This window comes from Otolemur garnettii, unplaced genomic scaffold (assembly GCF_000181295.1).
Source record: "Otolemur garnettii isolate 467f Iridium unplaced genomic scaffold, OtoGar3 scaffold00012, whole genome shotgun sequence".
In the NCBI taxonomy this organism is placed as follows: Eukaryota; Metazoa; Chordata; class Mammalia; order Primates; family Galagidae; genus Otolemur; species Otolemur garnettii.
The window spans coordinates 17,392,383-17,407,967 of record NW_003852407.1 but is presented as its reverse complement, the minus strand read 5'-3'; the positions used below and the strand labels follow the sequence as shown (position 1 = coordinate 17,407,967).

At 39.4% G+C, this 15,585-nt stretch overlaps 1 protein-coding gene across 11 annotated transcripts in view; it reads right to left on the bottom strand.

Moving 5' to 3' along the window:
* The window catches only part of NOL4 (nucleolar protein 4), a 356,755-nt gene extending 342,429 nt beyond the window's left edge, over positions 1-14,326 (bottom strand). For 6 of the 11 annotated variants that reach the window (XM_023510255.1, XM_023510256.1, XM_003784753.2 and 3 more), the window contains exon 1: positions 13,761-14,326. Coding sequence is in view for 7 of the 11 variants with exons in the window: in XM_003784753.2 (XP_003784801.1) it covers positions 13,761-14,024 (264 nt within the window). In the remaining 4 variants the exon portion in view is untranslated. Of the gene's footprint in view, positions 1-12,823; positions 13,259-13,760 lie in introns of those variants that run through there. The other 5 variants (XM_023510254.1, XM_012802090.1, XM_012802089.2 and 2 more) reach the window with 2 other exon arrangements.
* Between the last annotated feature and the right edge of the window lie 1,259 nt (positions 14,327-15,585).

Here is a 15,585-nt window from a genome sequence, read left to right as displayed (position 1 = left end):
AAAAAAAATCATGTTATCTAAAAGCCATTTTATCTAAAAAATACTTACTAGACCATTCACCATTTCAAAGATTGGAATAAACCCAAGTGTTATCAGTTCATGAGTAGATTATAAAATGTGTTATAAGGAGTAGTACTTAGCCATAAAAAAATAATTAATCTCTTTTGCAACAATCTAGATAGAAATGGAGACAATTCTCCTAAGCGAAATGTCCCAATAATAGAAAAACTGCTCCCTGTTACACTGGACCTAACTTATCAGTATCCAGATGCACAGATGGAAGTAAAACTCAAGGGAAATGGAGTAGGTGGGAGAGTGGAGGAAGGAATGAGTGAAACACAGAATTTGGATCTTGGGCACACTTGTAACTTTGACGGAAATAGTACAAAAGGAATCTATGTAACCCAAAAATTAGTACTCCCCATAATATTCTGGCGGGGGGGGGGACAAAATTGAAAGCTACTTTAAATCCTTGTTACTATATATAACTCTGAAAAATGTGTTAGGTTCTCTATTTTAGCATATAATCCACTCAGAAAACAACAGCCACAATGTCAAGGAAACCAAAACCCAAGAGACAGTTCACTACAAGGTAAATCTCTAAACAAGTCAGGTTATAATGGGTCCCATTTGGTTCCCTCCCCGGCCTTCATTTTCATCTTCCACTTTCAGCAGCCATCAGTGACTTTCTTGAAGACCTCATTAGTTTATAGAAGTTCATTAAAACACAGACTCGTCACTTAAACTCACAAGAAATCAAAGTAATATAAAACCCGAGATTTAATTTAGACTAAGAAATACAATAGTTAAATATTCCCCAAATTGGCAAAAGTTCAACCAGTGCATTTTCTCTTTTTGGTTAAGCCAGTTTGGAACCCTAATAATCAAAACGGGCTTGTGAAATATGGATAATGGCAAGTCACTAAGAACTATTGGGCTCTTGCTGATGAAAACATTTTCCTCCATAATAGGAATAAAACCTTCAGGAAACACAAAGCTCTCTGTCATCAAGAAAATACATTATTTTATGGGCACATCCAGTATTTATGTCTTTAACTCATAATTCTGTGGGTGAGTAAATACTGCTTATTATCACTTGCTATGTTAATTCAAAAAGCTCTTGCTACCCACCAGGAAGTTGTTCAGTGTGGCAAAAAAAAAAGGTTAAGTTGGAAGGCATAAAAATAATATAATGTTTTATGTTAAATCTTATTTAGTATATATTAATGCATAATTATTTGTCAAAATTTTCTGGCAGAACAAAGATCTTTTTTACAAGTATGGGTATACTGATTGGCATTGCAAGTGTATAAACCCTCCGTAATGCAGTGTCTGTGACTTCTAATTTCAATTTCCTTAAAGTAGAATTGGAAGTTAGTCATTATTTGTAAAGTAAAATAGGTAGTAAAGAAACCTTCCAGGTTTTATTTTTTTTTCTATGTCCCACAGGTCTTTTTAGTAATTTACATCTTTTTTTTTTTTTTTCTGAAACAGACTCTCATTATGTCACCCTCGGTAGAGTGCAATAGTGTCACAGCTCACAGCAACCTCTAACTCTTGGGCTTAAGCAATTCTCTTGCCTCAGCCTCCCAAGTAGCTGGGACTACAGGTGCCTGCCACAACGCCTGGCTATTTTTTTGTTACAGTTGTCATTGTTGTTTAGCTGACCCAGGCTGGGTTTGAACCCACCAGCCTTGGTTTATGTGGCCATTGCGATAACCACTGTACTATGGTCACGGAGCCATAATTTACCTTTATTTAGTCTTCATAGTGCATTGAATTTAAATTCTTGAACTCATTAGTTTATGAAATATTTATATTAGCAAAAAAAAAAAAGGTAAAAACATAACAAATGCTATGCCTACAACTCAATTTTATGTGAACAAAGTTAAAATAACCACAGGTAGACTATTATGAGTGAGTCTGTCCTTGTCGTGGGAATCACTCAGTATTGTCTACAGAGGGAAGAGAGATGAAGTTCTGTAGAGAGCTTTAATTCTGTTTCTGTTTTCAAATAGGTTACAATCTTATAGTTTTGTGAGCTACTCTGTCACTTTAAAATGACTTTGGCTGTTACTGTACTGACTTAAGGGTGTTGACTTTAAAGTTAGAGAGTAATCTTATTTTTCTTATTTGAAAATTCTGAGAAACACATTCTTATACTCTATATAACAGAGTAATGCAAATTAGCTAAAGGGTACTTATTCTTAGCATCTACTTTATTAAGTAGAGAGTCATTTATAATGGAATAGAAATATTAACTGTTTATATGAGACTAGGGACTGTTGAAGAAAAAGTTTTCCTTGTCATGCAGAAAACCATGTCCTCCCTACTATCTTATTGTTAGGAATTTGTAAATTTATCCTCCTTTAATAGGAAGTTCATGATAAATGTTATCCTACCTCTATGAAAACTGCTACTAATTCTGAATTACATATTCCCAATTCATGAGACCAAACACAATCAAATTAATATTTTGTAATGGCAGCTTTTATGGAGAAAGTGGGCTGCAACAAACATAGGAAAACTCCTTTCCTGGCCCAAGGTAAACCCCAATGAGCATGTAAGCAGAGACTGCTAAGGGAACATGACCCACATCTGATATTCAAACAAACCTTTGATATTAGTTTTGAAAATCTCATCTAATTAGGTCAATTGGGTAGAGCATGGTACTAATATGACCAGACTAGGCATTAGATCCCCATATGTGCCACTTAGCTCTGCCCCATGTCCCAAGATTAAACCCCTAAACCCTTTCACCATCTGGCAACTTTAGTTAGGTCCAGTGAAAACCAATAAGGTTACTCCTTATTATGAAAATTAAGCTTCCAACTTCCTAACTTAAACTCTGAGTATCTTTTCTAACCTTCCAGTGTTTTAACAGCTCTAAAACACTGCAAAAATCTGTAACTGTCAAAATGACCAGCACAAATGAATACTTGATTAAACTTAAGAAGAGTGGAACATAAAAGCCTATTTAACAAACCTCAGAGAGAAAAGAAAAAAGTCAAAACAAACTCAACATAGAGAGAGGAAACTAACTTCTTCTTATTTCTAATATCTTAACAAAAGAAAAAGACTTACCTATGACTATTTTTTATATTCTATTGAACAAATGTCAGCTCTTCAAAATTTATAAAATGTATTTTTAAATTAAATTAACTTAAAGAATGGTTATTTCTAATAAATAAGAACAAACATATTTTTACATTTTCTTCTATGTGTTATATTTCTAAATATACTGTACTTCAAGGTAAATTAATTATAATTATGTGAACTATGATTTATTTTGATATGTGTGCATCTTTGTCTCTATGTTACTTTTAAAATCTAAACTAGTAAGCTACCTTGTTTAGGAGATTCATGGAATATAATGTCATAAATAATACTTGAAAATAAAAACATGAACATAAAAATAAAATACACATATATATTTCTAATGGGAGTCATTAGTCAATATGTCAAATGATTTGTCAGACGTTATATATTTTACTAAATTATGGACCATCTCATCAAAAACTATAAAAATGTCAATGTATTAGGCATTAGAGGGAAAAACTAAACTATTTCCAGATGTGTCTTAAAACATAAACAATCTCGGTCAAATATAATTCTGAAAACTTGACCTGTTTTAAATTATGCAAATGTTTGGGGGAAATTTTACATTAAGGGACTACATATTAGTTATCTTTTGCTGATAACAAATTGCAACAAATTTAGTGCCTTAACATTTCTCAAACATTATCTCCCAGCTTTTGTGGGTCAGAAGACCAGCACACTGTAGAGGCTGAGATTCTCATAAAGCTGAAATCAAGGTGTCAGCTAGCCACATTTTCATTTGGAAGATCCACTAGGGATAGATCTACTTCTGAGAACCCTTAGGTTGCTGGGTGCTTTCGTTCCCTTGTGGTGATAGCACTAAACTCCTCATGGATTTGCTAGCTGTTGGCCAAGCAGGCTCTCAACATGGAGCGGCTACTCTCAGCTCAAAAACCATGGCCTCTTCCATCTCAGCAAGAAAGAACCCCCCCTTGCATTAAACACTTTCAGGTTTCCAATCAATCTGACTTCCTCTTCTGTGACTAACCAATAAAACACCTCCTGCTTTTAAATTAATGTTATTAGATCAGATCCACTTGAAAGATCCCTCTTTCTTAAAGTCAATTTTCCCATATCACAGAATTATGGAAGTTACAAGACTTACCACAGCCACAGGTTCTGCCCACACTCAAAGAGGAAGAGCTTATATGAGAATAAGGGTCATTTGGGAGTCACCTTAGGGTTATATCTAGCACAATGTACAAAAACTGAAGAACTGTCAGTAGTAAGTACTGGCATATGGGTATTGCTGGGGTTTGAGTGTGTTCACCACAGTTCCTATATGGAAAACTTAATCTCCAGTGCATGATGTTGAGAAATGGGACACTTCCGAGATGTTTGGGTCATGAAGCCTCTGTCCTTGTGAGTGAATTCATGCTGTTCTCTAGAGCAGGTTAATTATTGCAAGAGTGAGTTCCTGATAAAAGATTGAGGTTGGCAACCTTCATTTCTCTCTCACATATGTGCCTTCTACCTTCTACCTTCTTCTAAGGGAAGAGGCTGTGAAAGGACACTCACTAGATTTGGATTCTTCAACCTTGAACTTTCCGGCCTCCACAACTATAATAAATAAATCCCTATTCTTTCTAAATTACCCAGTTTGTAATACGATAGCCAGAATGTCTCTTTGCTAGGTTCTTGGTCTTGAAGTTGAAGAATGAACCCATGGACCATGCAAGTAAGCAATAGGACAGAAATTACTGAAAGATAAAAAATAAATAAGGAAACCTCTGCTACAGTGAAGGGGGACCCAAGTGGGAAGCCCACTGGGGCCTTCTGTCTAGGGAGTTATATACTTGTTTTTCTATCCTGTGGACAAAGGGTTTTGGGAAGATGGAATATACATAAGGAATATGTTGCAACAATTTGACACCAGAGGTCTGTGGGCAGAAGTTAATTTCAAAACTGCCCCTATGCAGGAATATGGTCCCACCTGATGCATACTTCTGTGCCCTAAAAGAGGACATGGGTATGTTCCCTGCTCTTGGAAAAGCAGCCCAGATGAAATACCAGTTTTGCTGCCTTTTTTTTCAATGACTTGTTTGTGTTCAGAGAATGTTATCTGCAACAGGCCTATTTGTGCCTAGAGATGGAGTCTGTGATGAGACTGATTTCTGAGCTCACCCAGGCCTAGAAATTGTCAAGTCCCTGTTCATCCCTGAGCAGGGGATCCCTGCATCAGTGTTTTGTCGTGACATACAAGAACTAAGCCAAATATAAATTAAAGAAAGTATGCTCAAGAAATAAGTTGTGGTAAAATTCAGAATATTATCTTAAAGCACAAACTCTTAAACATTTCAATAAATATTTGTAACATTTGTTTTACTTTGAAAGGTCTGTGTTTGAATAAGTATTCTATATAGAAGTCTACTCTTTGGTTCTTCAAAGTATTTCTCCACTAAGAAGTCTTTGTAGTTGAGGATTAGGCGTCTTTCCCCTGTTTAATCAAACATGCACATATAATTTTTTGACTCCCTCAGAACTTAACTGCTAATAGTACTGTTGACTGGAAGCTTTACCAGTAACAAAAACTGTCAATAACACATAAACAAACTAGTATTGACATATTTTTACAGCACTCTCCATTGTTGGGACACTTCATCTATATTCTCAGCACTCACCATCACTGGGAAGCTTCCTCTGTATTTATCGCACTCCCCATTACTGGTCACCACCTGAGCTCTGCCTCCTATCAGATCAATGGCAGCATTAGATACTCCTAGGATGGGAACCCTACCATAAATGGTTCATGCAAAGGATCTAGGTTTTGTGATGCTCAGCTGATCTGAGGTGGAGCTGAGGCAGTGATGCTAGCTCCAGGGAGCAGCTGCAAATACAGATTATCATGAGCAGGCAGGTCTGACTACACAGAGATCATAATAAATCAGCTGTTTGCAGACTCACATCAACTCCCACCCCTGTATGTGAAAAAAACTATATTTCACAAAGCCAGTCCTTGGTGCCAAAAATGTTTAGGACCCCTGGTTTAATTGATGGAGAGTTTCAGTTGTGCAAGATAAAGAAGCTCTGGAAAGCTATTGCACAACCATGTGACATACTCAATACTACTTAATTATACAACTGAAATCATTAATATGCTAAATTTTATGTTGTGTGTTTTGTTAACAGATGGATAGATGGCTAGGTGGATGCATGTATGGACAGATGAACAGGCAGATACAGATAAAGATAAAATTAAAAAGCTCTTACATGGTGATAAATAAGAGGCTGTTATTAACAGGAATAAATAAGAATGTCCCATCATGTGGTATCAGACTGGGATGAGAATTTTAGTTATTCCATGAATACTGAGCACCAACAATGCATCACATGGTATGCCAGCCATCTGGCAAGTGTAGTTAGGTCCCTAGAAGTCAGAGATTAGCTTCCTTCCTTTAAAACAATTATGGGGGAAATGACCAAATTGTTAGGCACTAGAAATATTATATGGTACAGTATGGGACTGTTGATATGGTGCAGTTAAGAACCTTATGGCCAACATTGAACTGGTAGAGTCAATAGTACTTGATGAAGCACTGACTCTAAAGAGGGAGAGAAAAGGAGAAATCAAGCCTGCCACACAGATTTTTGGCTTATATGTGTATGCAAATTGTGCTACCATCTATGGAGAAAGGGAATAAAAAAAGATGTAGCAGCTTGGAGGAGCTAGGATAGAGAAATTGAGAGAAGGAAATTCATTTTTGGATAGACTCAATTTTAGATGCTTGGGGATATCTTGGCAGAAATACCCAATACAAAATATAGTTGACCCTGAACCAGGTTGAGGATTAGGCATCTTTATTATGCACATATAACTTTTGACTCCCTCAGAACTTAACCACTAATAGAACTGTTGACTGGAAGCCTTACCAAGAACAAAAACTGTCAATAACACATAAACACACTAGTATTGACATATTTTTAGGCATTTATAACATACCTAATTTTTCTTAAGTTTTTGACCTTTCTAGACTATGCAATTTGTGTGAGAATTTTTTTCAGACCGTCGCACATCTCCAAAAATTTTTCCCACATATGTATTGGAACAAAAGGCATCTAAGTGTATCATCAGACTTCAGACCTGTGTTGTTTAGGGTATAGGGTACGGACTTCAGAAGATGTGCATTAAGTCACCAGAACAGAGGCAGGACTAAAACCATGGATGGGAACACAATTACCCAGGAGAAATACAGAGCGAGATGAGGGTTTCAAACATATCTTAGGAAAATGATTTCCTTTCAGGGATGAAAAGTAAATGATTAATGAAATGGGAGAAAACTGGTTTGCTTTAATTTTACACAGAACACACAATATGTTCAGTGTTCTAGGGGGAAGAGTGAAATAAAGAATCTGCTCCTGATTAGTTGTCCTTCAGGTAAAAAGGCAACAAACATTATAATCAACTGCATGCAAGCCTCAAAGAATAGAATGCACGGACCTTTATGAAAAGAAAAAATGATGATCAGGAATTAGAGATAATCAAAGAATTCAGAGGTAAAGATAACTAGGGAAAAGAACAGGCAATAAGCCTTTAAATATAAGCAACAACAACAAAAAAACAACTAGGAATCAAATTATATAGTTTGACATAAACATCAAAAACGTTGACAATACAAACATAACTATAACCTATAAGAAATATAAATTCATATATAATAGTTATAACAAATGTAATAAAATGTGAACCAGGATTTAAATAACACAGAGATAGGAAGGAGTGGAAATAAGCTTATTTCCCCTTTATCACTAGAGAAAGTCAATGAGGTTGTATAAAATGGAAATTTACAGTTGGTAAAATAAAAGCAATTCAGTTTCTTAAAGTTTTTCTCAATATTTTCTGTTATCTTCAGGAATAAATACCTCTGGGAAGAAACATTTAGCTATGAATAATTAATTAAATTTCACGTATTTCTTCTTTTGCTGTATTTGGAAATATTATATTTTATTTTTCATTTTTCTTACTTACATTGCCATATGATCATTCCAGTTTTAGAAAATTATTTCTGCTTGCTGCTATGTAATGATCAATTACTGTATTTTACCTTTGTTTTTCAAGTATATGTACATAAATATCTAGAATGATGTTCGTATTTAGCTGATGGTGGTTATTTATATCTAGATAATAGATTTGGTGTGACTTTTTAACTTTCTTCTTTCCTTTTTACTTCGATTCTTTAAATCATGAGAAGGTATCACTTTCACAAAAACAAAGTCATTTTTATTTTTCCAAAATGGAGTAGGCAGAATATTGTAATAATAATATGTACATACTTATATACAAATGTATCTCATATTTTAACTCCATGTTGTGAGGTGATTTCGAGTTAGTAATATATGCCAAATTATAATTACATCATGATGTTCTTGGTTCCATTAAAAATACTTAAAATAATTCCTATTCTTTTCAGCATTTACCATGTTCTAGGTCCATGCTATGTATACCACGTGCTTTTGTATGTATATATACACATATATACGTCTATAATGGTACAAATATTAGCACATATTGTATATCGCACATTAGCATATATTATATATTATTATGCCAAACTATTATATCCAGTATTATTACCAACATTATCCAAAAAGTAAACTATATCTCTATTTAAGAAACTTCACCTAACTCACATCTCCAGTAAGCATCAAAGCCAGGATTTAAATTGTGCTCTAAAATCTACCCTCTGTTCACAGGCCATGTTTCTTGCCGTCTATGCTAGCCATGAAGTTTATCTTGTTACCCAAAGACTGTGAACATGAATATAACCTAAAACATATTAGAGTTACATTACTCTTTCCTAGTTAGACCAAAAAAAAAAAATGGTTTAGCAAATATTATACAATGCCTATTATGAAAAGATCCTTATGATCTTGACACAAGATTGAACCTTGAAAGTTCTGCTGCTATATTGCTATATTTTCCTCTCCATCTTTCCTCTATCCCATGCAGTGAGTACGCCCTTGAGGGCTAGAATCCAAGCTGGCTCAGGAAGTTTATAAAAGGAATATATACGAATGCTGAAATCTTGCTCTTCTTCCCCTACTGTGGTTACTAACAGGACAAGGGAGAACCAGGGGGAAATTTAAGAACTGATACCTTAGGAAATAAACGTGGGGTAGTCTAGTAGTAACAGAGTCTAATTTCCTCTTTATATTCAGGACAGTTGTCTTTACAAGTCTCTTGCCCCTTATGCTCAAACCAGAGTGGCCTCTATTAAAGGTCCCCCTTATTCCCTAATTCCCTAAGAGCTGACCATGGTACTATGCTGGGGACTTATCATTGTCACTGGTGATATAATCCTCACAAGAAACTCCACGAGGACCCACTAAAGTCAGCTACTAAGCCATATTGCTGAGATCCATTCTTGGGATCTGTTTGACCCCCAAATCCTATGTGAAGGTGTCCTCTATCAGAGCAGTGCCACTGTGGAAATACAGAAGATAAGCAAAAAAAAAAAAAAAATGTGCTTGTATCTCAGTAACTGCTATTATGATTTGTCTCTGTGTCATAGATTCAGAACATAATAATATATTGTTGGCTCTGTAGCAAATTTCAGATCAAGGTCTAATAGAGTGATGTGTGCCTCAGGCATGAAATTAGACCAAGTAGAAAGGTAGACGGATTCGTTATGAGATATTTCATTCACTCTCATGTAGCATGAAGGACTTAGAACCCAAAGCAGAGTTAGAGAACTAGCAGACACAGGAACTGTGTATTAACCAGTCCATGAATATTCATCCCAATCACTGTACAATAATCATTCAGCAGTATGCACAGCAAGAATATTATAAAAACAGATTGCAGAACTGAATAAATCATCATTTATAAGTGACATAATGAAAGAGAATGCATTTTCCTGTGTGGATTAAAATTCATTTTCTGGTCTGCATTAGAATAAATAATAAGAAAAAAAACACAAGAAAGGCAAAATGTATACCTTTCTGCCTATTGCTACAAATATTGATCGAGATAGGTATTACTCACATTGTTGGATTACACAGTTTTGATACTCTTAACTTTATTTGCTGGATTCCAAAAATACGAGCTTACCAAATTTCCTCATGTTTTATACAATGCAGTGTACTTTTTGAAAAATAGGGTTTAACAAATTTTCTGGGTATCTTCTAAGTTTAGGATTCATAATATCAAGTGGTTTACTGTACGGTAGTTTAAATTGTTAAGTGTGATGTTTCAACTCATTGTTGCCAGAAAGCAAAATGTTAATCAAGATCAAAAGCCTCTCAAAACAAACGAAAGCAGAACTATCAAAGAGGTAGAGTAACCGTAGTAAGTGAATTTAAAACTATTACTGATTAAACGTTTATTATAATCAATGTCAGACATCTGCTATATCTTTTTCAAACCTGTTTTAAGTCACTCATCAACTTCACTATTCTAAATTTCTGACACCTTGAATGAAAGAAATGTAAATAGTGGACGTCTAGAAAAAACACAGATGGGATACTCAACAAACCGTAAATGCTGGCGCTGTGCACGTGTGGGCAGGAGCACACAAGCCCAGGACCCACTCCAGACCTAAAATGGCTGAGTTGCAGGATGTTGTTGCTTGGTGACCAAATAGTATCTTCCCAATTTCAGAGCAATCTAAACATCAGTGACAGATATGTCCCCCCACCCCCACCCCTCGACTTTGGACAAGGCCAGCACAAATACTAAAGGGCATGTTTATCTTTTCCAGCAGTGAACATCTTTACTTTAAGTCAGTTGTCACTAGCTCAATTTTATCATAAGTTAAGCTTAGGCTGTGGGGTGGGGAGCAGGGGGCTAGGATTTGCAAAGCTACATCTCTTCTTTGGGGAAAAGAAGAGGTAGAAATCATGTTTCTTTAACTGTGAGACTGAAAGATAGTTTTGTTTCAATTAAGTCTATGTAGTGTGTCTACTCTGTGCTAGTGTAGCCTCCCAGGTGCTGTCAGCCTCTCTTTCTTTCATTAAACTAGAGCAGTTAATGAGCTTCAGCTTGTCCTCGCCCTTCTCTCTTTCCCTTTTTGCCGTAGTAATGATGTCTAATGATCAGCAGCAGTGGGTGACTGTAACGTCAGGGGCAAAGCATCTCTCACTACCAGCAGAGCCTGCCGAGAACCCTCACGTCTCCAGTTAGGTTGGGATTATTCTTAGTCCCCCTGAAAAGACCATTCAAATACAGTATTTTATTTTGATCGATATATGCCTTTGAATTCAAAGAAAATATATTTCTTGTCTTTCAGATGATTTTACTCCTTCCATGATAAAGAGAAATCAACATATTTTTAAGGAAGAAATAATTTGAGATGTGGGAAAACACATGACAAAGGGGGATCTTTTATTTATTTTTTTTAACTCCTTGAAATGATGATTGGCTGTCTCTCAGAGAAGGAGGAGCCTAGGTTTCTATGTCAGGAGCAGCATAAAAATTTTATAAAGGGCAGTAGAAGAGTTCATAAATTAAAAACCTCTTCAATATTTCAAAATAGGCTTGAATGAAAAACAGAACTCTTAAATATACATGGAAACTAAGACTGTCACCTGATGATTTAAATCTTCTCCCATAAATACATGTTCTCTTTTCTGAAAAAGAACACGTGTTATTTTATTATTACCCTTGGACTTGTCACTCTCTGTTTGATGTCTTAGCAATAAGTCTTTCACAACCCTGCATTAATTTTTGACTGAAAATAGGACTATTTGAGCATCTGAATACTAGTTTGAATACCATTGGCATGGCATTCATGATTATCTTAGTACTTCTACAACTATTACAGAATTTATGTTAGAGTTTTTAATTAATGTTTTAAAGGACACGTGTTAACACATATATTGGGTGTAGCTAACCCCGTGCAAGTTTAAACTCATGGTACCCATACACAACTGACTCTAACAACAAAGCAGAGGAACTTCAGTTTAACATAAAAGGGATGAAAACAAATTTCCCAACTGCCAATGCTTCTTTAAAACAGATGCAATATCACTAAACAGTAATTTACACCAACACAGCTTACATGATTAATTTCATTCAGTCAGCTCAGAACTGTCCAAAGGAAAATCCATTCCTATGTTTTGAATTCTAATTTTGTCTAACAATAAAATATATTTTACCTCCGCTCCATAATGTTACTCCCAATACAAATGAATCAAAGCACTTCATTCTCTACAACAGACTCCTGGCTCATCCAGATGTAAATAAATCTCAGTTCTAATTCATGCCAACCTAGTCCTCATTATTTAGTAAAGCCGGACAATAATCTCCCTATTGTCTTTAGCAGTGCCTCATGCTTTAAAGGAGAAGGCTACCTTTATAGATCGACCTCCTAGAAACCTAACAATTGTGCATTTATAAAAAATAAAAAACAGAACTTTTTTATGCTTCCATTTTACCTTTATTTTCATTTCCCAATTTCTATATAAATTCCAAAAGAAATAGACATCCTTCAAACAACACTATCTCATTAATCTTGAGAAAGCACACACTGATTTCCAAAGCCAAAGTTCTCCAAATAATGTTCCTAAAAACCTTCCATGCACATACTAACAATCGAATATACTTCCATTAGGGATAGAATAGCTTTGAAGAAGTCTCCTAAGGAGCATCCTCAGGAATACTGCGTGGGAAACAGTCGCCAGTATGGGAGGAAGAAAAAGAAGCAAATGGTAAAGAAACCCAAAGGGAGGCAAAAATACAAAGGATGCCAGATAGCCTCCCCCACCCCTGCTCCAGCCCAGTACCCACCGTGGCTCGATGCAGAAAGGTCTCATGCATCCGATCTGCAATCCTACTCGCAGCCCACAGTTCCCATCTTCTTGTAAAGGAAATCGAGCGGCTGCCGCTCCCCAGCCCCAGCGGCGTCTGCAGCGCGAGGCTGAGATACACTCAACGCCAGTTACTTCGCAGCGCCTGGGCGAGAGCGGTGTGGCCGTGCGGCTGAGCCACCCCAGAACGAGGAATAAACGCACACTATTTGATTGCGCCCCAACCCGTCTCTCTTTGTTGTTCATCTTCTAGCTGCGGCTTTATTTGTGGAAAGGGGGAGTGAAGAAGGAAATGGGGGGGGGGGGGATCTCCAGGTCCTTATCTAGAATCTAAGCAGTCGTGGCAACCATCTCTTGGAGGGATCAAGGCTTTGGAACTGCCCGCTGTCTCCCGGGCGGCGGTCTAACAATAAAACCTGATAGTGTCCGGGGAAAAACCCCACATCCACGGGTACCGCCACATTCGGGCTTTATGCCAATAAGGACACTCTGTATCGATCAGAATCGTCTGTTACCCGAGCATGAGACTGGGGTTCTAGGCTGGCCTTTATGCGCGGTGGCAGCGGCGGGGCACGCGCCAAGCGCCCAGTGAAGGACATGGGACAATGGCCCAACCCGAGGACATCGGATGCCGCCCGACCCGGGGAAGAAGCTCCAGCAGCAGGTCCGGGAGCCGGGAGGCGGGCAGGGCGGTCAGCTCTGGATGTGCGCTGCCGCTTTAAAATAAAGGACCACAAAGACTCCACGGCGGGGAAACGCGCCTGGCTAATGCGAGTGGCGACGACTTGGGGAGGGGGTTGAGGAAGGTGGGGGCCACACGAGCCAACGGTGGCTCACGGCTCCCCCTCTCTCCCCCCTCCTCCCTCCCCGCCGGGCTGCTCCGGCAGACAAATAACAGAGGAAGGCGAGTCACTCACCGTGGTCTTGACAGGCACGTAGAGCACTTGCTTGGCGCCGCCACCTCCCCCGCGGACCTCGTCCGGCTGGCCCAGCTGGAAGCCCTTCGATTTGACCCAGAATTTAAATTTGGCGTTGTCCGTGGAGCTCGACTCGGAGCCGTTGAGGAGCTGGACGATCCGCTCGTATTTTTTACGGGTCACCGTCTTGGTCTTGCCTGAGTCCCCGTAAGTCCTGAGGCACCAGTCCTGGAACTGGCGGTACATGTCTCGCTCGCTCTCCATGGCCGCTGCGCCCGGCCGCTGGCCGGATGCTCCCACCGCACTTCGCACCTGTTCACCCCGGGTTCATGAAAAATGCAGCCCCGGCCACGATGCAGGGACGCGAGGTCCCGGCCGCCGCCACAGGAGGCTGCCTCAGGTGGGGGGAGGAAAGGGGAAGAGGGGAGGAGGGTCCGGTTGGGCACCAGTAATCAATGCCCTATGCTACCAAGTCTGGTTCATTTGTAATTGCGGCGATGTCTCGGACGCTCTTTTTCGTCCTCCTAATGATAGGTCTCTTTAATACTGTGTGACCAGGACCATCCCAACAGCATCTGGCCCAGAGGAGCTAGGTTTTGAATAATTAATATGCCCTTCCTTGGTTTATTAAAATTCCTAATATTGAATTGGGGTGGTCCCTCGACGCCTCCCCCTGGGCTGCGTCCGAGGCAGGGCAGGTGGACCACAGCGCCGCCTCCCCGTGCGCGTCCCAGAAGCTTCTCCAGCCGCTGGCCTTGTAGTCCAGGAGCAAGGGCTGTGCCTCCCCCGAAAGCAGCTGCTGGGTAGAGCGCCTGAAAACCCCGAAGGGCACGCGGGCTCCTGGGATCTCCTCTCTCCTTGATCCTGCTCGGCTTCACCTTTCCTGCGACGGGTGTTATGGGACTAGAAAGAGAGAAAGTTCTTACCTGTCATGTTGTTAAGCCTATCAAATCCTGTTTACAGGATTTTTAAAAATGATATTTTAAACAACGTTTACACATCATTTCTTCAGATGCATTTGGAATAAATTCCAACCCCGCACGTAGGTCCTAGGAGTTAAGTCCTGGATATTAGCAAAGCATTCATGGAGATTTGGCCATAGTTGTACAGGATAAACGGGAGTGCCCCAAACAGACATCCGCTCCAGAGGGATGTGGGTACAGGAAGGCAGACAGCTGGCGGCGGGTCTCCAGGATAACGATGGGACCCTCAGACAGGACTCTTCTGGTTTCTGCTTGACTGGGTACAAGACGCAGAAGTTTATGATATTGATGCTTGAAACCCTTTGAATGTAATTAAAATATGTAGAGAGACCATTATTCCTTTGCTTGGACAGTTTGTAGTTCACACGGGAGGTTTCAGTTGTCTATTTTCCCCGTGCCACGTCATGGACACCCCCTCCACTGTTTAAAGTAGCCAAATACGAGTTCTCCTGGACGATTTTTCCAAGCAAATGAAGTCAGCAGTTGCTCCATTCAGGACTTCCATCCGTCTGTTACAGAGCTGGAAATAGGGGAGTTCCCATCGTCCTCGCGCAGCGGCTACGGCCGCTCCTCTTTATTCTACTCTCCGCCGAGGCCCGCGCCCGTCCCGGGGAGCGGCTCTGCCAGGAAGGCGGCCCCACCAGGGCCAGGCGCCCGGTCCGCGTCGGAGCCCACCTTCTCCCTTGTCGTCGTCTCCCCGACGAAAGCCCAGAATGGGAACACGGGGTGTTTGTGCCCACCGCGCCGCAGCTGGCCCCGGCACTTGCAAAATGGTCAGCGGCTCCTGTTCGGCCAGGCTGAGTGTGTGCGTGTGTGTGAGCAGGGGAGCGAGGGTGTGCGGT